At 49.4% G+C, this 24,828-nt stretch overlaps 2 protein-coding genes across 2 annotated transcripts in view; both read left to right on the top strand.

Moving 5' to 3' along the window:
* The window catches only part of CFAP61 (cilia and flagella associated protein 61), a 120,897-nt gene extending 97,384 nt beyond the window's left edge, over window positions 1–23,513 (top strand). The window contains exons 25-27 of the mRNA XM_075147900.1: window positions 11,796–11,886; window positions 14,508–14,679; window positions 22,868–23,513. Coding sequence (XP_075004001.1) covers window positions 11,796–11,886; window positions 14,508–14,679; window positions 22,868–22,887 — 283 coding nt within the window. The 3' untranslated portion in view covers window positions 22,888–23,513. The remainder of the gene's footprint in view (window positions 1–11,795; window positions 11,887–14,507; window positions 14,680–22,867) is intronic.
* INSM1 (INSM transcriptional repressor 1) lies at window positions 16,805–18,210 on the top strand. The gene is given in 2 exon segments (XM_075148204.1): window positions 16,805–16,856; window positions 16,859–18,210. Coding segments are annotated over 2 exon segments (1,398 nt in total). The 3' UTR covers window positions 18,205–18,210.
* Window positions 23,514–24,828: the final 1,315 nt, after the last annotated feature.

The raw sequence follows: 24,828 nt of genomic DNA, 5'->3' as shown, positions 1-24,828 counted from the left end.
GACCAACAGTCTGATGCCCCCAGTCACACTACTACTGATTATGTGTATTCAGACTGCTGCCCTTTAAGTTCATAAATTTATCAACCTAGCAAGCAGTAACCAAAAAAGCCAGCATAAAATCATCTGACTTTATTGCCACAGTCACTTGGCTACAAAATGCACTAGCGCACTTGAGAGTGTAAGCTTTTAGTGAGTTAGATACTCCTCCTCCGTATTACAGTATTTTCACAGCTCACTGAAAGCCTCAAATGCTTTTGAATTAAATTTTTTTTCAGGGAAACAATGCTTTTAGCTCTCATAGTTAAACCATAAGCCAACACTGTATCTGATGGAACTAAAGAGTTTTAACGTTTCTTTTCCTTTCTCCTTGTTTAGAGGCAGGTACTATGGACATTTTTAAAGGAGGTCTTGGTGCAACTCTGCAACTGCACAGTTAAAATAAATGTTCCTCAGAATGCCTAGCTGCCTCAGCTGTGATCCCAGTGATATAGACATTAATGTGATAAGAACAGATATTAGTCTTTTTCAAAAATAATTGCCTGTAGTTAAACTTGTGCAGCCATATTTGGGCCTGATTCTCATAGATACTAGGTATTCCAGCTTAACTCAGAGTAGCGTCTGAGTGCGCTCAATTCATTACTTAGCTAAGCGCGAATTTAAGAGCCAATGTTTTTGTTTCTACCTATGCAAACAACAGCTGAGGAAATAGGCTGTTAAGCCAGAAGACGACCACATCTAGTGTCGTGGTTTAACCCCAGCCAGCAAAAATAAATGCCACGCAGCCGCTCGATCATCCCCCCCCCGGTGGATGGGGGAGAGAATCGGGAGGGCACAAGTAGGAAAGCTCCCGGGTTGAGATAAAAACAGTTTAATAATTGAAATAAAACTAAGTAGAACAGTAATAATAACAATGAGAACAACAACAATAACAGAATACACAAAGCAGGCAATGCACAACACAACCGCTCACCCACCGCCGACCACGTGTCACGAACGAGGGGCGAGCCCCCCCACACCCCTGGTTTTTATACTGAGCATGACGTCACATGGTATAGAATACCCCATTGGCCAGCTGGGTCCACCACCCCGGCTGTGCTCCCCCCTCCCGGTGCAAGCATCACCCAGCAACAGCCCAAAGCATCAATGGGCCATCAACGCTCCTTTCACACCGAACCCAAAACACAGCACACCCCCAAGCTACTGGGAAGAAAGTTAACCCTGTCCCAGCCGGAACCAGGACATCTAGTCAGACAGCTGTCTCTTCTGACTGCACCACAGTGGGATGCACTTCATCCCTCTGACTGTTTTACAGGATGCCAAGGTCTACTGGGCAAATTGTCAGGGCCTTGGACAGGCAATGTTTACTGACCAAGAAAAGTTTCATCCTCACTTGTCATTGTGCTACAAGAAAAAGACACCATTGCCATCAGCGATGGTCACCCTTCTATCTGCCTCATGCTACCACGGTAGGTGTACCCACTCCATCTGGGCCTTCAGCCATTACGTTCCTGAGCAGAGAGGCCTTACAATGCAGTTGACCGATGTCAGGGCAGGCAAAACCATAGGAACCAGAGACACAGTATCCTAAAGCTGAGGATTTTGTATACAAACCTTTTATGTCACCTGGAAATTTAACAGCATTACTCCCTAGATTTGGAATCCACGTCAGAAAGGAGTTTCTGCAATTTTTATTCATTCCCCATAAGGTTGCATCTCAAAAAGGCTCAACTGGAATTTGAGCACCTAAGAGTGAGGCTCTTTCCAACAGAAAAGACCTCTCTTGAAGGAAAAAGAAAGCAAATTCCAGTGGGTTTCATATGAAGTGTCCCCTGTACCACACTCCTTCCCTTCCCTCGGAGGTCTCTGGTGCTCACTTGAAAGCCTCCAAATTCTTTCCATTGCTGTAGCAGCAGATAAAAGAGGAGGGTAGGGAGAAAGCTCTGAAATATTTTTTCTTTTATTTTTAAGCTTATAGATTTGTTACCGGTCATCAGTGCTCCATACTGCTTCACAAAAGAGGAATGTAACCAGCCAGTTACACCCTTTTGTATTCTCCCGAGATGAAGGCAACTGTAAGGCAGTTGCCAAGTTATGGAACGTGTCCACAGAGCGGTGGAATCTCCCTCTGCTGCATCTTAAGTACAAAACGGATAATTAGGGGAGTCTCCTGATACTTGGCAACCAAATGGATGCTCACTGGCATCATGCCTTTAATATGAGATAGAAGTGCTTCATGTAGGCTTCATTTGGCGTTAATGAAAACTAAATCTACTAACATAATGCATAAAAATCTGACCCACTAGTTTCTAAAATACTTAAGTAGCTTATTTATCAAATTAGGTGTGAGTGGTTTTTTACTTGGGATTTTGTAATACTGTATTAATGAACTTGTTTTCAGTCATGACCTACAGAAGATGCTGGTTGCATCACATTAATGTGGCAGTAATGCTGATGACGAGGCAAAGGAGTACCGCTGTTGCATGACAGCGAGTGCCCCAAAGGCATCACTGGAGGAAAGGCACAGACTTGGGCTGACAGTGATGAAGTGTCCTGTCAGGGGCAACATCATTACGGCAATCAGTTTCTAAAAGGCACCCTCTGAAATGTTGTGTTGCTCAGCCATCCCCCTCTCAAGTTTCTTCTTGTACCTGTTCACCAAGTTTACTCTCTGCGTAATGCTGAAGTTAGTAAGATGCTGTGTGTTAAGAACTTCTGGTATTTAACAATCTGTAAAGCATGTTGATAGACTAACGCATGGTGTAGCAATCAAAGTGTTTTGAATAACACGTAACACAGAGTACTAAGTGCTCTATTTATATTGTGTTTATATTTGGTTCTTACCAGAAATGTGCTTTTAGTCATCTATACTTGCCACGCTTCAGTTTGCATCATGGAGCCATCTTGGTGCACGCAGGCTGGACGTTCAGATTTTGCTGTATATATATGTAGACTTTCCAACTAAGAGCTGAGGAATGTTACAGGGTCAGTCCTCTGAAGGAGTCCAAGAAGGCAGCGTGTATTTTTTAAAGGACGATTAGCGGAGAAACCTTACAAGCACACGCATCCAAGCTGACCTGAAAAGGACTTTCTTACTTTTTTTTTTTTTAATAACTTGGTTTCCAGCATTTTAAAGACTTGTCTAACTCATTGACAATTTGTCTACCCTGCATAGTGGTCTCAAGTAGCACCATAAGGAGGATGAACTTGCCACCGCTCATCACATGGTAGCAAAGTTATTTGCAGCAAGATGCAGGTGCACTCTGAGTGCCTCATCTCCATCGCAAGCTTTGGGGTTCTCCAGAGTTGGGGTTTACATGTCCACTGATCTGCAGAGGTCAGTTTGGGGACTGGTGATATGAGGGGCCAGGTCTATAGAGAAGCCCCTATTGGCAGTCATTAACCAGAGGCTCTTTGGGAGGGTGGCTTATGACTCTGGCAATACCTATGCATGGGACAAAAAGTACAGGGGATTTTGCTGAAATGTAGTGACAAAGGAATTTTTTTCCCAGTGCCAGAATAGCAGATAGGATTCAGTGCTCACATATGAAGGGAACGAGCAACTTACACATGCATAGATCTGTGGTGATCCACCCCAGATGTCTCTTAGAAGACCTGTATTCACTGCTGTTAGCAAGGTGACACGAAAACAGGCTAGTGCTCCTTTTCCTCCACGCAGCCTGGACATGGTGGGTGTTGCTGTCCAAGAGGCTAAGCACCCTGAAAAGAATAAGGGATACTCTACACAAAGTGGCACAGCTTCAGCAGCAACAGGTACTGATATGCAATAGGACACAAGGCTGCCAAACATGCAACAGAAATGCATGAAGGGAGTCAAACTCCCTTTCACCAACATGCTTTGGAAAATTCCACCCAGAAACTACAGAAGTGAATAATATCACTGGATATTTCTTTAGCTGTTCTCTTCAAACCATGTCATTTATGCTCACATGACATTTTTCATATTAGCTGCACAAGCTAAATGCTCAAAAATATTTTGAGTGATAGGAACAGCATTTACTTATTTTAAAGTAACCATTTAGATCTTTTCTACTTAAGTTCAATTCACACATCAAAGTAGTGTTTACATTAGGCTAAAAGTGATTTATTAAGCAGTGTCATTTAATGAGTGTTTAAGCAGAAACACCACACTGGACTGTATTGATGCAACTCTAATAAATCTCACAATATAACAAACAAATTAGGAAAAAGAAGAACATTTTATGTTTTCAGTATTATTTTTAAAAGGACTAGGTAAAGATATAAATTTATTACTTATAGCCTGGGTAATCAGCGATTACTTAAACATGAAATGCATGCTACATAGAAAAGCTCTTTTTAAACCAGATTTTCAAAAATGAAGAGTGATTGTTCATTAAGAGAAATGCTAGAACGCACTGCTGTCTGGAATTTGCCGGATCCCATACCATTAGCACACCGTGATTACATTTAAGGGATTCCACCTTAGGCTTTTGTTCATCATGCAGACGGTGAGACTTATTTTCTGCAGGGATGAAAAAAAACAGAAAGGAAATGTGGCAGGTAGTGAGCATGGCTGAGAGGGACTAATGCTACTCAGTACATTTTACAGCCTAATTAGAGGAAAATTTGTGTGCTTTTTATGAAAAGAGAGACAGGGTAAGAAAAGAGGAACACATGAAGGGATATCAAAGCACTAACAGCTTTTTTTGCTACCAGAATTAAATGCTAACCCCAAGGTGCACTGGTAAAGCTGTACTTACATAGCAAATCAATATAAATGGTAGACCCCTTTAGGTGGCTTTAGATTGCTATATATTAATGTAGTTTTTAAGGAGCAGCTAACTTGCTAATGAAGAGCTACGTTACTAAGAAACCCCACGTCCAAATTAGTAAGTAAAGGCTAGTCAACTGAATCTTACCACATTAATTTGCAGTCAAACCTTGCTGATTCATATTAATAATTATGCAAACCATTATGAGTGATTGAACTCTGAATTCATAAACAAGTAATTGCAGAAAAGCAATCATACCACTGCACACAGCGTATTTGTTGATTCTGTGCATCAGATTTAATTTCCTTTTAATTGTTTTCATAATACATTACGTATGAAATAGTACTATGTGAAAAAATGCAATAAACCTTACTTCAGGGTCAGCCATAATGTCCTCATAAAAGGAGCAGACAGCAATGTTTTTATATCAATTTTAAAGAGCACAGAATTTAGAGTGTTTAAAGAGCAGTTCAGTGAGAATCAGCTACACAGTAACTGCTACTATCTAGTGAAGTAACTAAACTTTACCAAATTCCAGTGCTGAAATCACAGAGGATCTCTCTTGAGGATACTTAGCGTAGGAAAGGACTGCAGTATCTCAACATGAAGCGAGTATTGCTAAGATCTGCTTTCTGATAGTGCCTCCCGCTAATGGCACTTTGATCTAAGAGTTATATTAGAAATGCAGAAAACAGAAATGATTTATCAGTCATGATGGATAACTGGCATTTGCAAAGTGAAGATGCTGGCAAGCAATATATAGTGTAAACCATGACCCACATCCCCTCGAAGTCAGCCCCAGTGAGGTTTTAGACTGGGCCTAGTGGGATCAGTATTGTCCTCTAAGAGGTCTGGATTCAGTGGCCATTTTCTCGAGCAAGAACTGCAAGATCCGTTGCACTGCACTATGTTTTGCTATTGCAGTTACAGAAAAAAGGGTTGTGTAAACCACAGGTTTTAAACCAGTTGTCTTCCAAAGAAAAGACATTGTGGGTTTGGTCACAGTTCTGTTAAAAGTGGTAAAAAAGCACAGGCTTCCTTTCTATGATTTACTTATCAGAAAGTACAAGAGAAATGTCAGCCTATAAATTAGTGAACGCTCTCATTATTTTGTAAATCTGCCTGATGAAGTAAATCACAGATTCATTGTCCATAAGACTACTGATTTCACTAATTACTGTAGGTCGGGGCAGTAACAGAGAGTCCTAGGTTAATGAATTTAACAGGAGTGACTGAAATGCATGGACAAACAGGCGTTCAGTGAGTAGAACTATAGAGCAAGGAGTTAAATAGCTTTCTTGCTATGACCATGGTGTTAATTCAACATTTGCTTGACTGTTCAGCAGTTGTAAGTGAATTTTAAGAAACTGCAAACCAGGGAACATTTTATATTTTGTGATTAAGAAAAATGCTTTCAGGTGGTGCTTTATGGGATTTTACACAAGTTAGTCTTGCTTTTTACCTACATAAACAAGCTGTCTTTCAAAATTATTGGGTAGATGATATTTAGCAGGAAATGCTCAGTGGTTTTACTGATATCGTCTTTAAATTTACACTTTATGGTTCCTGGTCCAGCTATGCAAGGTATATCTGGGAATACTCTATATCTTTTACTGGAATCACAATATCTTTGTAATTAAGAGTCTTAGAAACATCCATGTATTGTCCCCAAAATAACACCTCTTCTCCTGGCAAGATGGGACATTTCTTCTTACGTGCACCTGTGTGGAGAAAAGACTTTTGCTAATCTGCAAACTGTGTTTGGGAAGCAATGTCAGAATGACCCGGAAATTAAAATCGCATTGCATCCCAACCCACCGCAGTATTTTCCTCTCCCCGCTCTCGGGAAGTGGAATTCCCTGCTCTTCATAGGCACTCCTGGCACAATAGTATTACACTTAAGCCTGTGTCAGCTGACCAGCTGCTTCAGTTTCATCTGTGTTCGTCCTTCTGGTTTGGTTCATGGTGTTTGTAGTAGCAGCAGCTTTGTTCTTAGTGACTCGATAGTGGCAAAAACAAGAAGGAAAGAGGTACGCTGCAGCAAAAGCACACCAGCATCTGGGTAGCTTTCTCCTTCGTGTGCCAGAAGCACCAACGAGAAACTCAGCTTCCATGAACTGCCAAAGTCATTCAAGTTTAAAGAATCCAAACGTGCTAAAGAATGGCTTTGAATATTCTGAGGTCTGAACATTTGAGAACTGATAGAGTATCTTCCAGATGTAGCTGATACAGCCTGGAGATTTTGCATTTCAAGCATTACATTTCTTCTTAAAAAAAGAAATTTAAACCCACAAAAATGGACATCCAGCTTGAAAATTCACCGTGTTGTACTAAGGGTGGGAAGCTACAGAGAGGAAAGGAGACTATACTACTTACAGATTAACAGGAGATTAAGTTTATCAATGACTCTGCCTTATATTGTGTACTAAAACACGTGTGCTGCTCTGCGTACGCTTACAGTGCTGGATGATGGAAGATCCAACTCTGACCAGAGTCCCACTGAGTTTAATGGGACATAAGGCAGGTCGCTAGTGAATTGTGAAGAAATGAACATGTTTTCAAGAGATCTGTGTTAATGATTATTTAGAGACATTTAACAAAAGTTGCAAACAGATTCAAACCACTTCATAGATTGTCTGAGTTTCTGAACTTAGTTGTTTCCTCTGAGTTTATGTGTGTCGGTGAAAGAGTGGGGATAGCAGGGATGCAAGGAGTTGAATGTTTTTGTTACCGTTTCCATAAAAGCTTTGAGTAGCAAAAGAACACCGACAGACACAGCGACCTCAAAATCTGTAGTTAATAACATGCCAGTTATTTTCCAAAGGCATCGTCACAAGGAACGGGTGCCCACCTGCCCTTCGAGCTTTTGAAAATCCCCCTCCTTGTCCCGGTCTTACAGCAGAGGGAAGTCACCGGGAGCGCAGGCGAGGCAGCAGCGAGTGCCTGCTGCTTAGGGCCGCAGTTCAAATTCCCTTAACTGGATTCTGCGCTACAGCGCGGCGGTCTCGGCGTGCACTCGCGCTCTGGTAATTTCATAAGCTCACCTGCAGGGAGGGATTATTCCACGTAGTTTAATGAGCCGTCAGGTCTGCATTCCCGGTGCATAAGGTGTGCCCACAGGCCTCCCGTGGTGGCACCAGTTATCTCTGCTGTCATCAGGCTCATGGAAGCAGCAAGAAAAGGAATGGAAGTAATTAAAAACATATCACAATCCTCATATTAAAAAGAAAACCACCGTTCTTCAGGCTGTAATAATGAGATTTGCTTTCACATTAAGAGAAATGAGAAAATCAAACCTTTTTTAAAAATTCGTTTCTGTTTTTTTTTGCCATGTTGAACACATTCATGTCACTGCTTTCAGTTTCTCTTTCTATGAGTGATTTTTTTTCCCCCCCCAGTGGATTTCAGCTGAGATTTTCCAAGAACAGCACCCAATATGAAATGCATAAAGACAAAATCAACAATGGTCCTCAGAAGCCCATCTTTAAAAATATAAGTGGAAATTATTTGGGCCTTGTTTTGCTTCATTTTCATGAAGGGAAGCCCAACTTGCAGAAGTTTGGAAAACATCGCAGTGGTGTGATAAAACTGATCTGTATGAGTATTACAGTTACACCAAGCTTGCGAATGATAAAAGATTAGGTCTACCAGAGTAGATAAGCTGCCTCTATGGAGCGGGTCTTTACCTTTCCACCGTTACTTTCTTGTCATGGGATTTAAAATTGTTTATAAAAACTTCAATTATTGTTTTTCAACTTTGTATTTTTCTTTTTTTTTCCTTTGTTGTACAAACCGAGTGTGTTATTCTGATGGTTTTTCATTCAATTTTTAAGATTTTCTGGCTTCAACATCTTGCTGTCAGTGATCCATCTCATGCCGTTAGACCTGACTTAGACGGCAGAAACGCTGCCAGAGGTCGGTGTCGGGTCCTCGGTGCCCCTGTTTTAGAGTGCCAGGACACACCGCAGACGTACGGCAGCTTCAGAATTAGCTTTCACAGAGGCAGAAGCCTTGTTCTCTGAAAGTGGTGTGTGGTTGCAAATGAAATGGAGAATACAGACAGCTCTCAGACAGAAAGCCGTGTGCACGCATACTCCATTTTTGCTTGCTAGCAGTGGCCAACTTTGTCCATTTTATTTAATGGAGTATCTCTTGAAAAGGGAAAGATTCCATGTCTTTTGTGCAAGACGCCACTAAATATTTTCCTCCTTCCTCCCTTTCATCTAACGTAGGCTACACATCACAAATGAGGCAGAACAGACTTTAAATATTGTTTGTCAATGAAAGGCGAGACCAGCTTCCTAGCAACAAAAAGGATGTCGCTTATTGTCTTCAAAAGGAGACCATTTCATCCCCTCTCGTTACAAATGCCTTCCCATGATAGCTTCTGTCGCTATAAAAGTCTGCCAGCAGGGGATCCCCGTTAGGAAGTGACCAAGTTTGAAAACCCGTTATGCTCCTGGCAAACATTGTCATCTTGTACATATTTAGCCTGATCGCTCTGGCAGGTTATGAAAGACTAAATGGTGCAAACACATGTGGCAGATGCCGTTCTCATGATAGTTGAGGAGCCTTTGAGCCTCTGTTGGTAGCATGCCAGCTTCATCTTGTATACTGAAGAGCATTATACTTTCAAGCCTTCTACAGCTTGCCCTGAGGGACTGCTGCTGAAGTGGTAATAAAATTCAGAATGAGCCTCAGAAAGTCAACTTGTTGGTTTGGCTTCAAATGGGTTTTTTCATTATTAAACTTCCCTTTAGCAGCCATATGTAGATCTGCTTTCTCAAAAACACCATGTGCCCCTTTAGAAAGGTGATTCTAACTGGAAAGATAAATAGATAAAAACGCAGAGCCAGCAAAGAAAGCCAATTGTTTCTGTGAAGCATATCTTTAAATTGCCTTTGGTGGTTACATTTCTTCAGGTGAAGGGAAGCAAAGGGAGTCTGGGAGTAAATGTTGTTGACTGGTTGCTCCTCTTGGCAGCCTATCTAGAAAATACAGACAAGACATTCTCCATTCTCCAAAAAAGGGCATTTTGTTTGCATTAAATAGCGCAAACTGGGTGACACATTTCAGGTTTTGAGCTCCAAAACTGTGAATATTGACGGGAACAGTTAAAAATGCAGTTATGGACCGAGCTGGTAACCATAGCAGTAATATTTAGCATCCCTGAAACATTTTATAAACATCACTTCATGCAACATCTCAGTGAGGCAGGTGAACAACTTAACGGAGGTAAGGCAGTTGGAAGATGTGCCTCAATTAAGAGATGAAATCACTGTATCAGGGTTAGAATTCAAATTAAGATGCCAGCTTGAAAACAAAATGTTTGGCCAGTGGAGCATGGCTTTCAGCAGGGCATATCAGTAAAAAGAGAGAGTCTTTAATTATCTTAATGTATTCTTGCATAACACCCCCCTTTTCCCTGCTTTGCTATCTAATATCAACATTGAGTTAAAGGTTTGTGTTGGGTGGGATTTTTCTTCTGAAATTTAAGATTTTTTAAATATTTGGGGAATATCCTGTTCTTCTTTAGCTCTCTGCACACATTGTAGGTACATAATTACTTAAATAAAGATACTTAAAGCTGAGCTCATCTTTTCTAACATTTCATATTCGAATGAATAGGCAGTGTCACAGTCGTCGTAACGTGCTATCAGAGACTCCTAGGCTGGGCAGCATTTACCATAGCAAGGACAGAGTATTTGTAATAGTGTCAATAAATATTTATACTGTGAAAACATCTATTGGAGAGAGCCCCACTGTGCTGGACACTGTGCAAATCTAGGAGAGGCAACCCCAGCCAGCCTGCGATACAAAGAGGAAGGCAGAGGAAGGGGCACAGTGGGAAGGGGGAAGAGAGCTTACGATGGGATGAGTATGTAAAAAAACCAGCAAAATTCTGCCAAAGTGCGCAAAGTGTTCATAATTGCGCAGGGCATTAGTGAGAGCTGATGTTTTATTCACAGAGTGGGAGGGGGGAAATCCTGCCATTTGGCATTAATGAAAAAAAAATCTTCTGCAAAAAGGAATCTGCACATTAGTTTTCTGTAGACAGATATGTCAGAATTATTAAACTTGTGTAGCGCCTTTTAAGTTGCTTTATCCAGATGTTCATTTAAAGACCATGCAACTGAATCAAGCGATAGCGTATGCGTACTCCTGACAGCAGTGCCAAGCATGCTGCTGCCATTCCAAAGACAAGAATGTCGGTCGCAGCCACGCAAATGCACCCATCTTAAAACTCCTGGGTGACCCTGCTGACATCTGTTCAGTCATTACTGGGATGAACGCGGTGCACCTCCCGACTCCAGTTAGCATTAACAAGAATTACACACAGAACATCTCACTGAAGCTGTAAAAATTGGTCTTCGTTATAAAGAGAAGTAAATCACAGCTTTGTAACCTAGCTGCCTCCAGTTACATTTACAGCCTTGAGATTCTGCATCGAGTTCTGTCCTCTCCATCCTTTTACTCCTTTTTCACAGAAGAATGCTGTCATGAATGCTGTCACTGAAAGAAAAAGTTACAAGAGCTCCCTCCTAGAATAGGTTCAATTTAGCTTCAGCGTACTAGTGCAAAGAACATATTGCAAAACTGCGGTGGCCTGTTTTTCTGGCCTTTATTAATCCAGAAACCTTAATGATGAACAACATTTGTGTCATTGTCTACACAAATTTAATTTGTTTATGCAGCAGTTCAGTTAATCCTGCAATCTGCTTTTCTCAAATGAGGACAGATAATGGAGACACCGTTCTTTACAGGTCTTCAGGCTTTTAAATTCTGATAAAATCAGGATTCTTCACTGGGTCTTGCCACAGCTCTGAATTAAGCCACTTTAAATGTAATTACTGAAGCTGGCTGTACATCAGGAACATCCATTAAAAGAATTGATTGACCATGCTGTTACAGGAGGCATTTTATGAACAAACGATCATGATGGGTCCAGAACTGTAATTTATAAAGGAAAAAAAGCAGGTAAATACTTTATTAGTGGTTAATGAGAGGTTCACAAGATAACTAAATTTCTTCTTTTTTAACCAGCTACTTCAGGGAACCTTGGTCCATGGCCATCTATCACGATCGGTTTATTGATCTCAAGAAGGAACTGCGCCAAATCCTGATGTCGGAACAGGTAAGAAAAATGACTGGCGAGTGCATTTTATTATTTAGGTAATTTGTTAGTGTTGTTCACTTTGGTTTCTTCTCCCATCTTTCTCCTAAAGCTTTATATTTCTGTTCAGCTATTTGCTCTGGGAAACCTGAGCAGATCCTATAGCAAACAGGGGGTTCACCAAGTACAGCACACTGTTCAGTTTTGTTATTCGGGCATATTTTCAAATTTGCCAGTAGAACTTTAAGTTGCTTTGTTTTCCTTCACGGGACTTTTGCATTATACGTGCAGTTTAGTACAGCTGTCCAGCAGAATCTGGAGGCTTATTTGTTCAGTTATCCCCTTTTTTAATTAATGTTTCCTAATATGAATACACTGCAGGCCATCCTAAACCTGTCTCAGCTGAGCCTATGAGAAGTAGATTTTTCAACATCTACCCACAGGGAATGGTTTTTGTAGCCGAAAGAGTGAAAGCAACTGGCTTTTTCAGTGATAAGTGGATTTCCTGAATAAGGATGAAATTGAAACGTTTGCTAATGCTGTTTACAGCATTGGCCTTAGTACCGTAGACGGAGGCATAAAGTCTCAGCAGCCTGTAACTTCGCCTGCTCAAAATCCAAAGCTCGCTGCACTCCACGAAAAGAACTGCTAACTGCAGATTTCCAACATCCCCAAGAACTGCCTCCCCCACCCCCTGATGAATTTCTGGCCGATCTCAAACATAATTTGCAGTCTGGATCTTGATACTTCCAACCCACCTCTTGGGACCGATTTACCCTCTCTCTCCTCATGCTGCTTTTGCTTTTGTCTAACGCAGTGGAATCCCGTGCGACGGCAGTATTTTTTAAGTATTCGCTCACAGAGTTAACTGTGCGGAAAACAAACAGAATCAACTGTAAATGTAGGCAGGGTGACGAAAGGAAGGGACGTTGCATAGACTGTAGCCCACCCATTTCCATGGCCCAAACTGGCGTGCTGTTGTATGTCACAGCTGTAGCCACACAAACGCTCGACCCCTGCCTCCTCCCAGAAGGGCTAGATGCAATTTTCCTCCTATTGTCATGATACAGAAAGTGCCTCAGTGCAGTTTTATTTTAGATTCCCTTGGAAGACAGCTATAAAAGAACACGAAATGAAATTCTGTGCAGAATGGGAGGCCTGATGAGAAATGTTTTTCTTGCCATTATTCAGCCACACTTCGCATGCTGTGTGAACAACTTGAGAGGAAGGGGAGTTGGTGTCCTACAAATTAAAGACTCGCTTGCCTTACCGTTTTCTTGTTGCAGTAGTCCTGACACACAAAAATAGTCTCACTGAACGGACTGAAAGCACCTCTATGAGTCAGAATTGCTTACGTGAACATAGATGACGGTATCTGCATCTGAACGCAAATTTGTCTTTACTTTTTGTATTTTTATTTGGATTTTCTTCACGGTGATTTTAACTATATTTACTAACTGTCACATTTATATGTCTTCCTTGGGCGTTCCTTCTAGACACGTTGCCAAATATATAGTAGGTACCCTGCACTTATGGAATATATCTTAAATGCCTCAGGACTGGCTGTATTTGTATACGGAGCAAGAGACCTACTGTCTTTGCTTCCTGTTGCTCATATTCCAGCTCACTTCAGCATGCAGATAAACTAGTAATGAAATGTAAAAAGGAGGGAACAATACACCTTTGAAAGAGATGTTTAAGAACTGCGAGTGTAAATACACACAAGTCGGACATTTCGCGTTATAGTTTCCACAAAAACTGGAAATCAGTCTCATGCATTTAGGGATAATATTTACGGAAACGTTCACTAGTAGCAATATATGCATAGAAAAGCCAGTTACAGCTGGGGCAGGGACTATGTTTTTAGCCTGTGTATTGAAATTGTCACCCCAACGCTGCCCTTGATGTATGCGTGACTCTTGCACAGGATGCTCTTGCCCGTCGCTGAAAGCCGAGCGATGGCGCAGGGAATGTTTACCCTTTCGCAGAGTCACAAACGTGTTTATTTCAACATGCAGAGCTCCAGCTATGCAAACATGCAGATGGCGGGGCTGGGTTTTTGCAGCTACATCAGCTGTTGAAGTATTACAGCAAACTGAGGGCACACATGTGCAGCGTGAGATTTTCTAGAAAAGGTACTTGGCCTCAGTAAGAAATAATGGTCTGATTTTCAAACTGCAGCTGGGGTTGCTCTGAGAAGTCAGTTTAAAGCAGCTAGTAAATTAGCACCGGGGGGGGAATTTCCTCCGGTGAGCACTAGAGACAAGGCCGTGTCAGAGAAGGTCGGGCATTTCCACAGGTTCTTGCGCATGAAGACGCTGGTTCAATTCCACGCAGACGTGGCGTCCGTGGCCATTCATGCAGAGGAGCGCGGGTAGTTCTGGAGGGGTAAACAACCGAGCGATGCTAGCCACCAGAACTGCCGCCCCACCGACCGCGCTCTCGGGTGACAGTGCCGGTAAAGCCGGCAGCCCGCGGGGTGCGCCCCGTGCCGCCGGTGCCAGCCTCACTCCGCGCCCCCCCCCGCCACGCGCGTCTCGCCCGCGAGACGTTTCCACGCCATTTTCGGTCCCTGCGGCCACACTTCACGTCCCCGCGCGAGCATGGTTCCCGGGACGGCGACTGACGGCTCTGCCTTGCAGGTGCCCGGGCCGCCCCCCGCCGCTGAGCCGCCGCCGGAGGACCCCGACGGGCAGAGTCCCTGCCCGCCGCCGCTGCGGGAGCCCGTCCTCCGCTACCTGCGCCGCCACCGCTCCCACCTGCCCATGTTCGCCCCGGCCAGGACCGCCGGCGCCGGACCCCCGCCGACGGCAGGTGAGGCGGCAGCGCCGGTTCCGTAAAGCCGCGTCGGGGTGAACGGGGGGGGGGGGTCTCGGTGTGCAGCCCCGACGGGGGAAAGGGGGTCTCGGTGTGCAGCCTGGAGGGACGAGAGGGTTTCGGTGTGCAGCCTTGAGGGACGGGGAGGGTCTCGGTGTGCAGCCCCGACGGGGGAAAGGGGATCTCGGTGTGCAGCCTCGAGGGACGGGGGGGATGGGGACGGGGACAGGGCTCTCGGTGTGCAGCCCCGACGGGGGGGCGGTGGCGCGTGCCCGGCGGGCCCGCAGCTGTATGCTAATGCGCAGCGGGCCGCCCCGCCCCGCGGCACGCCTGTCCCACCGGGCGGGCGAGCGGTTGGGGGGGCCGCGCGGGCAGGGCGGTCCTACACCCCCCACCCCCCCGCGGCCAGCCCGGCCTGGCCCCGCCGGCCCGCTGACGGGGTGCCCGGGCGAGCGGCGGCTCGCGGTGCCGGGCTCTCCCGCCCCCGCCCCGGGCTCTCCGCGCCCCTTTGTGCCGCCCGCCGGGAGGGTCGCGCAGCTTTATGCTAATGAGGCGCACAAAGGCGGCGAGCGGGGCCGCGCGGGGGGGCCGCGGCCGCGGGGGGGCCGGCGCTCGCTCGCGTGCCGCCCGCGTGCCCCGCCGCCCTCCACAAAGGCGCGCGGGACCCGCGGGGGGGCGGGGGCCAGCCGGCTGCTCGCAGCGGGGGGCGGCCCCGCTTCCCCCCCCCCGCCGTGCCACCACCTGCGACGCGCGGAGCAGCGCGGCCCGCCCGCCCCCCCCGCGTGCCGCAGCGCGGAGCTCCCCGCGCAGATTCCCGCGTGGGCCGCGGCGCAGCACCGGGCCGCAGACAAAGGGTTAAGGGGGAGCGGGGCCGCGGCCCGGTGCTCGCCCCGCGGCGGCTGCAGGCGCCGGCGGCTGCACCTGCCGCGGCCCCGCCGCGCTGCCGGAGACCGGCAGCGGGCACCGACGCCCCCCTGGCCCCCGGAAACGCCGCCCGCGGCAGCGCCGGGCGCATCCTCGGCGTCTCGGCGGGTCTGTCCGCGGCGCTGCCCGGCCGCGGCGCCCGGAGCGGGCGCGTGTGCGCTTCTACACCCTATTGCGGCATGCGGGGAAACGGGCAACGGGGGTGTCCCCCGCACGTGGGATGCTTCGCCTTGCACCGAACGCCTAACGTTTCAGACGGAAACCCGGGAGTCGTTCCGCTACCGCCGTCCCCCCGGCCGCGCCGGAGAGCCAGGCCGAGCTCGGGGCTGCCGCCGGCCCGACACCCGCGGCGGAGCGGGCGGGGGTGCGGGCGCCGGTGCCCGCGGCGGCCCAGGCGGAGAGCGCGCCGCGTAACAGGTTACGCCGGGCCGGGGCCGCGCTGCCGCGGGGAGGGGGCTGTAGCGCTGCCCGCCCCCATCGCGCGGGGCCAGCTCCCCTCGTAGAGGGCACGGGCACGGCTCGGGGCGCCGGCCGGCCGGCCGGCACCCGCTTCCTTCTTCCCCACTCGGCTAGACCCTCCGTGAGGCACCTGATGCCGGCGACGGGCAGAACCCACCCGCCGCACCAGCGGGCCGCGCCGGCACCCTCCGACGGCGGGGCCCCGCTCGCCCGCCCGGCGCGGGGCGCTCCCGGCGAGCAGCCCCCCCTCCGCCGGCCGCCGCCACAGAAGGGACTTTCCCTCCTCCCGCGCCAAGTTTCCTTCTCCCCGCACGCCGGCCCGCCCCCGCCAGCGGTCTGCCCGCCGCGGGCAGCCGGCTGCTCCCTGCTGCACCTCCCTCGGGCCGGGGGCCGGGGCGGGCGGTGCCGCCGCGGCCGAGCGCGTCCCGGCTTCCCGCACCGGAGGGGACCACTCGGCCCGTCCCCCGTCCCCGCCGGGCAGCGCTGGCCCCCGCCCCGCGCTCGCCGGTCCCGGCGCGGGCGGGGGGGCAGCGCCCGCCCCGGGGCGGCACACAAAGGCCCGCGCGTGCCGGGCCGGGCGGCGGCGCGGGGCGCGGAGCGTGCGGGAGGCGGGGCCGGGCGTGTGCCGCCGCCGGGGGCCGCGCGGGCGGGCGGGGGCTCAGGTGCACCCGCTCCGCCCGCCGCCGCCGCCCGCCGCGGCGCCGCTGATTGGCCCGTCCCGCCGCCGCCGGCCCGAACAATGGCCCCGGCCCGCTTAAAGGCGGCGGCGGCCGCGCCGCGGGCAGAGCGAGGAGCGTGCGCCGCGGCCGCCGCCGGCGCGGAGGCGGCGCGAAGATGCCCCGGGGCTTCCTGGTGAAGCGCAGCCGGCGGCCCACCCCGGTCTCCTACCGGGCGCGCTGCTGCCGCGAGGCCGCCGGGCCGCCGCTCCCCGCCGGCGGCGCCCCGCCGCTGCCGCCCCCGCCGCGGGACTCGCCGGTGCCGTTCGGGACGCCCGATGCCGCCGTGCAGGCGCTGTACAGCCCCACGCGGCCCGTCAGCAGGGACAAGTATCTGGAGCGCGGCTTCAGCCTGGGCTCGCCCGTCTCGGCCGAGTCCTTCCCCGCCCCGGCCGTGCCCGGCACCATGGACCCGCTCCTCTTCGCCCCGGCCGAGCTCAAGCTCTGGGCCGCCGGCCACGCCGAGCCGCCCGCCGGCCACGCCGCCGCCGGCCCCGGTCCCGGTCCCGGCGGAGCCCCCGCGCCGCCCGCCCCGGCCGCGCCGCCCGCCCCGGGCCGCCCGCCGCCCGCCAAGCGCCCGCCGGGCGCGGCGGAGCCCGGCCGGCAGAAGGCCCCGTCGGGCAAGAAGGCGAAGGCGATCCGCAAGCTGACCTTCGAGGACGAGGTGACCACGTCGCCCGTGCTGGGGCTGCGCATCAAGGAGGGCCCGGTGGAGGCGCCGGCCAAGGCGCGGGGCGGCTGCGCCCGGCCGCTGGGCGAGTTCATCTGCCAGCTCTGCAAGGAGGAGTACGGGGACCCCTTCGCGCTGGCGCAGCACCGCTGCTCCCGCATCGTCCGGGTGGAGTACCGCTGCCCCGAGTGCGACAAGGTCTTCTCCTGTCCCGCCAACCTCGCCTCCCACCGCCGCTGGCACAAGCCGCGCCCGCCCGCCGCCAAGGGCGGCCCCGAGGCGAACCGGGCGCCGGCGGAGGAGCCGCCGAAGGAGGCGGGCGGCGGCAGCGGCAGCGAGCGGGACACGCCGAGCCCCGGCGGCGCCTCGGAGGCGGGCTCCGAGGAGGGGCTCTTCGAGTGCCCCCGCTGCGCCAAGCGGTTCCGCCGGCAGGCCTACCTGCGCAAGCACCTGCTGGGCCACCCGGCCCCGCCACCGGCCCCCGCCGCGGCCCCGGAGCCCGCCGCCGAGGAGCCGCCCGCGCCGCCGCCCGCCGAGTGCCGCCTCTGCCCCGTCTGCGGGGAGACCTTCCCCAGCAAGAGCAGCCAGGAGCGGCACCTCCGCCTCCTGCACGCCGCCCAGGTCTTCCCCTGCAAGTACTGCCCGGCCACCTTCTACAGCTCGCCCGGCCTGACCCGGCACATCAACAAGTGCCACCCCTCCGAGAACAGGCAGGTCATCCTGCTCCAGGTGCCGCTGCGCCCCGCCTGCTAGAGCCGCCCGTGCCTTCCCGGGGCCCGGCCCCGCTCCCCCGCCGGGGCCCGGGCTGCCCGCCGCGGCCGAGCGCGTCCCGCGGGCTGCGCTCCGGACTCGCCACACGATTAGCTTTAATACGGCTTGTGAACTGCTGGAATCTGGCTTTACATTTACCTTTCCGGGGTCTCTTTTTTTCCGTTCGTTCGTTTCGGTTTTTATAAATGTGAACAGATCAAACCGCTTGAGGAGAAATGAGAGTTTCCTTTAGTATAGCCACAAATGCCTTGACTCTGCTGTTGATGGTCTCCAGAAAATGCTGTAGAAACTGCCTTAACTGTGACATGCCAACTTTCTGTTTTTGTTCGTTTTGCCCTTACTAAGGTAGCTCATGAGTTGACTATCTGTATATGTTGGTTTGAGTAATTATGTTATTTATTCGTTATTTATTTATATTAATTATGAAGATCGATATTATTTGATCGCAGATACTCTAATGCGCTTTTTTTGTCTCCCCCGCCCGCCATTTCACTGTGCGTTTTAGAAGATCTTTTTTTCTAAAGGGATCTGCTAAAAAGGTTTTAACTTTTATACCTAGAATAACACACGATCTTAACCATTTTATCCTGTGCAACTGACAGCTCTTACTTTTAGATGCAATCTCTTTTTCTACACACATTATTTTCTTAACTGTTAGCTATTTATAGAGTGCTTCGATAGAACTGTTTCAACTGTATAATTATTTACTATTCAAATAAAATATTTTCAAATTCAAGCGTGCCCCTGCTGCCTCCTGTGTCTCCCTGCCGGGCTGGCCCTGGGGGCTCTGGGGGGAGCAAGGGGCTGGGGCTGGGCTCTGGACTTAAGCTGGCAGGGTGCCCTGGTAGGCAGCAGCCTGCTCTGCACCTTTTGATGAGATCAATTAAAAAGGAATTAAAGGGGGGAGAAGAGCAGAGTGAGGTGTGTCCGGTCCTGGGGGAAGGTTGCCCTGCTGTGCCAAGGGGTGCGCTGTGGCTGCTACCCCGCGCCGCAGGCACCGGCTGTGGGCTGGAGCCTGAGCCCTGGCCCTTGCCCGCGGCTGTCGCCGGGCGCAGGCTGTCCCTGCGCTCTGCTTCTGGCCCTCGGGAAGAGGCATGGAAGAGCTGGGCGTGCTAGCACTCCCCTCTGGAGCAGGGGAAGACACCGATGCCTGAAGAAACTCACAGGGCAGTGACTGGGGCAGGGGGAAGACACGGTGCAAAGCGCCCTGGCTCACCCTGCAAGGGGAGAGGCGGCTGTGTCCCAAAGCCCGCGGCGGGGCTCTGCGCAGGACGTGCCTGCTCCCAGGAGCGTTCTAAGTAGCAGCGGTGTGGGGTCATCAGCCCTGATGTGTGCGGGTGCTACAGGGCTTGTGTCTGTACGTGGGAATTGCATGGGTTTGGTCAAAAAGCAGTTTCTTAATTTTTTTAGCAAAAATTGTTATAATATCACTGTAAGTGGGGAAGATGTATGCTGGGTCAGTGAAACCCCTCTCACAGATGTCGCAGTGCAGCTGTACGATCTCCACCTTTGCCAGCAGGAGAAGCCACGGGGCCAACCTCATGGCATGCAGATCTGCTTGGCAACCCCAAATGCAAACACCTTGTCACCTACTAGTGTGTTAAGGGCCGACTCTGGGCTGAGAGGTCTCGGCTTGGGTGTTTTGGCACACTCCCGTCTGGGGGACGATAACGCCTTTGAGGCTTTTGCTCGCTGGAAGAGGTTTCCAACCTGTTCCTGCCACGTTCACTCACCTACAGGCTCTTGTCTGAGAGGCGGCTGCTTTGCCGTGGGAAAGGCAGGTGACCTTCTGGAGCTTCCTGCAGGGGAGCTTCCCAGGACATGTCTGAATATTTTTTGATGTAGCAAGGTTTCTGGAGAAAGAAAATCTTTCTAGAGAAAGATTTTTTTTTTCCTTGTTCAGTCAGGCTGAAAAGCACCAAAGCTAGTATGCTCCTGCTGCCTTGATTCCTAGGAAACCAACTTCGTTATACCAGGACTGACTTCAGGTCTAGGCGAAGCTGTGGTTTTAGCTGTAAATTGATACACTGAAAAGGAGAACACGGCCTCAACAGCCTCAGAGATACAGGCAGCAAAATATGCTTGGCAAGAAGCGTGGTTTTGCTTTTCCCGGCTTCCCTGGCCTTGGAAAGCCCCAGATACTGGGCTGTCACAACCAGGTGTGTCTCGGCTGTCCGCGGGCCGGGCAGGCCGGTCTCTCCGCTCATACAAAGCGGGAGCTCCCCGAGGGGAGTTTGCCAATGCCCGCGGCAGTCCTCTCGGGCTGCCGGACGCTGTTTCCAGACCGATGCCCAGCACATCCTTCAGAGAGGCCCGGAGGCTCCATCCGCACCTTCACAGCAGTGCCCCAGCTGAAATCGTTGCTTTAAGCCTGTGGCACCGACAGGCCACAAAACACCTGCTTCATATTGGTATTGATTTCCCAGTAGTCAAGTAAATTCACGCCTGTTCTGGTAGGAGTCAGATAAAATCTGCTGGGGTCAGAAGAACTTCCCAGGTTTGCAGGGAACCGTCAGGGTAGCCATCAGCACCCACGCGCTGGCATCTGCTGCTAACGGGAACATACACTGCAGTGGAAAGTGTGGTTAGTGGAGGCTCGTATTGTGGGGAGGAGTAAGGAGAGGTGAAACTGGAGTACTTTGTGAACTGGGCTCCCTTCACAAACGCCCTGTAGAACAGGGGACTTGCTTTTGGCGTCACGGGGCTACAGCAGCCTTGGCAGAGCGAGCTGCTGGGCCGTTCGGACTGCGCCCCTCCTTTCATCGGCTGCACCGCTGCAGAGCTTTGGGAGAAGGTCGTTGCAAGTGTGAGGCACCAACTGCCCGAGGGATTTTATGGGGAGCGATCAGCACCGACTTTCCACGTCTCTTGAGACTCTGGCAGTGCAGGGCATCGCCCCACCACTGCGGGTTACGAAGCCACCCGCTCATGGCAAGCCTCCTTTGGGCAATATTTCGGGGAGGGGTCTGTCCCCACCCCTCACCAACTTGCCCCAGCGCGGAGCTGCTCCTCCCCTGTGCTGCCCCACTGCCTGGGCCCCCGACACGGTACCTCAGCCTGGCTCTCTTCTGCCTCCACCTCCGTGTCCGTGAGACCCTCAAGCCCACTTTTAGCTCGCCGGATACGCCAAGAGCCGAGCGGCGCAGCTGAAACCGGAGCTCGACCAGCGCCGCACGCAGCAGTTTCTGGGAATGCAGGTGTTGCCTTTTCGGTGCCATGTTCTCGCCATCCGGCAGCGCAGGCCGGCCAGCGCTGTGCAAACAAAGCCTCCTGCTGTCAGCTAACAAATCAATTTGCTGATGGCTCTCAATGCATCCAGCAGGAACAGGTTTGGGCACCATGGAAAATGCTGATCCTACCCCAAATGTGACGCGATTTCCAATTCTTGGAGGCAGTTGGCGCGCAGGTACAGCGTTGCTCACTCTCTGTGCCCGTGGGCAGGGATGTTTGCCCGGTTCGCAAATCGCTGGGGCCTTCCTCTTCTCTGAGCACACAAAGAGCTGAACACATGGTCTGAAACGGATTGTTTGCAAACTGAAAGGAACCGGGGCGATTAATTACAGGAACCTTCAGGGTCCTGAAAAACGCAGCTCGAACACCATCACTGAACCGCGGGCGCGGAGCTAGCGAGAAGCTGGGAAGGGCTTTTCCTGTCGGCGGTGCCAGCGCCGCCGCCAGCAGAGGAATAGTCTCTGTGATGCCGCTTCTTGAGTGTAATTTTTCAGCAGTTTTGGTATCGACAACGTGGTGACTCGCAGCCATCAATGCAGTAGGCGCACCCATTGGCTGCCTCGCTTGGAGGACTTGCTGGAAACACACCTGGGCACGGCCCAAGGTTTTGGGGCTGGCGGTGCGGCAGGAGGCTGCCTGGCCTCGCCGAGCATCGTCTGGTTTGTGTCTTGGGCGGGCGGGGGAGGAGGTGTCCCGGGGGCCAGGGTGAGCCCAGAAATGGGCCCGGGACGGGGCTTTTGCTTTGGATTTCAGAGCTCTCCCCCACGCAAACCTGTTTAAAACCCGCCTCGCTTTTTAATGAGCTGGCAGGGGGCAAAACCACTCATGGAGCCGCAGGCGTTTCTGCCCCTCCGTCCCCAGCGGGCGTGGGGTGCTGCGGGGTGCTGCGGGGTGCCGCGTGGCGGCGGTGCCAACCCACCTCGTGTCCCGTCGCCCGCCTGCGGGGGTGCTGGGTCGCGGCGGGCGTCTTGGGCCAGCGGGGCTGCTGCAGCTGGGTGGTACGGCCAGTTACCTGGGGCACCCAGGCGTCTCCCCTTGTGAAGGACCAGGGTGCCCGGCTGCCCACCTTTTGCACATAGCATTCAAACATCTCAAATCCTTCCATGCACATAAAAAGCCTCATTACGGCTTTAAATGGTTTTAATTAAATTTAGTTTACAATCCGCATAACAAAGGTCTGCCTCGTGGACGCATTTGATATGTTAATCAGAAAGATGGACATGCCAGGCGTGGCCTTCCATTTCACGGGGCTGTCCCACAGATAAAGGCTGCAGGGCAGGACACCGGCAGGCTTTGTTTTAAAAAATCTTATTTAATCTAAGTGCACGGCTGAAAAGATATGTAGTGTCTAGCAAAGGCACAAACATCCCGGTAATATTCTAGCCACAGCTTCTGATTTTGCCCTTACCATCAGCACAGGCAGGGAGAGACTGAGATCGGGCAGAGACGTGTGCGGCGGCGGCGGCAGGGCGGCGGCACGGCTGCGGCGACGTCGCTGGCATGGGGAGAGGTGGCCCTGCACCCGCGGAGGGGAACCAGCACGGGGACCCTCTTCAGAATACATCCTCCCGATATGGTAACTCGGACATTACTTTTAACAGCCGTCCGCCAGCTCCAGCTAAATCACCTGTTACTTTTAGAAAAGAATCGCTATTTTTAAATAATAATAAAACCCCCTTGCAGCTTTGAAGCCGAGGGAGCATAAAGCCCAACCGGTTCCCCGCCTTGTCTCCTGCGCCCCACACGCCTTGCCTGTGGCCTGAGGACCACGGCGGTTTTAGACAAACTTAATTTTTTAAACCTTTTCTCATGTGACGGGGAAGTTGATTTACAGAAAGTAATTTAAAGCAGAGCAAAGCCTCCGCCTGTGCCGCGCCGGGCTCCTGACGGGGCTTGGGCGGCTGCCCTGGCCGCGGAGCGGCCGGGGGGGCAAACGACACAATTCACCCTCAGTTCAGAATGGGGTTTTTATTTATCAGGGTAAGGAACCAAGTCATCATTTCATTTGCTAATTTTACCGGTTTTCATATGTAAATTAAATGTATTGCAATAACAGTTCTAAGAAAAAAAAAAAAAAACTGAGGAAAATGCCAAACAGCTGCATGGGATGGTGGCTTAGTTTTGACCTGGAAAATTTTGTTTTAATTATACACACTCACACAAAAGAAATACAGAATTTATTATGTATAATAAATTATAATTCTACATAAAATAAATATAAAAATTATGTTCCTTTTATTCATATAAGTATACATCATAATATGTAGTACAGTGTATAAGATATTACACATAATATATCATATCAATGTAGTTTATAATATATCATATTATATAATATATAACATAAATTATATAATGCATATTATAATATGTTATATACAGTACATAATATTATATATGCATTATATATCATTATTGATACAGTATCAATATTCAGATAATGGAATAATACTGTCTCATTGAATTTTTTATTAGCTTTGTAGGACTATATTATGGAGTATAGAGTATGCATTATATAATGCATACACTGTTGTGTATGTACAAGTATATATACGTATATAGGTATATGTATAGGTGCACAAGTGTATGCATATGTAACCAATATTATACATACATGTTATGCATAATCTATAACGTATAGTGTTATATACTGTATTGTACATAGTGCATTGAATATTCTATGATGTATATTATATATGCATTATGCAATATAAAGCATCATGTATTATATTACATATTCGTTATATAATCTATTATATTATTCATATATAGCTGAGATTATTTATATAACTATAATTTTTCTCATAAATCTTTATTAAAAGTATACTGCATATATATTATGCATATAATATAGTTTATACAGTAATGTTATAGTTTATATAGTAATGTGTACATATATCTAGAGTATATACTAGGTATGTGTGCATACGTATATATACAGATATAATGTATTCGTAACATATAGTATATACATAACATATAATCCATATTTCGATAAAATTAATAAATACATTATTAATATTAAGCAAATATTAATGTATGAATAATATACAATATATTATGTAGCGCACGTAGTATATTCTACTGTATATTATATAATGTATATCACATTCTAAACATTACGTAATACATGGATTATAGGTCATAGATTATATTATGCTTATTATAATATAATATTATGTACACATTATATCCGTGTATATTTGATATGTATAATATATACTATATCTAATATAAATATATGGATATATATAATATAAAAAATTAGATACATAATTAGATATCCTATAACATATAATAGATATAACATAATATACATAATAGATAATGTTTATATAATTATGTAATATACAACATTAATAGATACAGCAGTCA

Source organism: Calonectris borealis, chromosome 3 (assembly GCF_964195595.1).
Source record: "Calonectris borealis chromosome 3, bCalBor7.hap1.2, whole genome shotgun sequence".
Classification (NCBI taxonomy): Eukaryota; Metazoa; Chordata; class Aves; order Procellariiformes; family Procellariidae; genus Calonectris; species Calonectris borealis.
The sequence above is the reverse complement of the archived record's forward strand: the minus strand, read 5'-3'. Positions and strand labels throughout refer to the sequence as shown.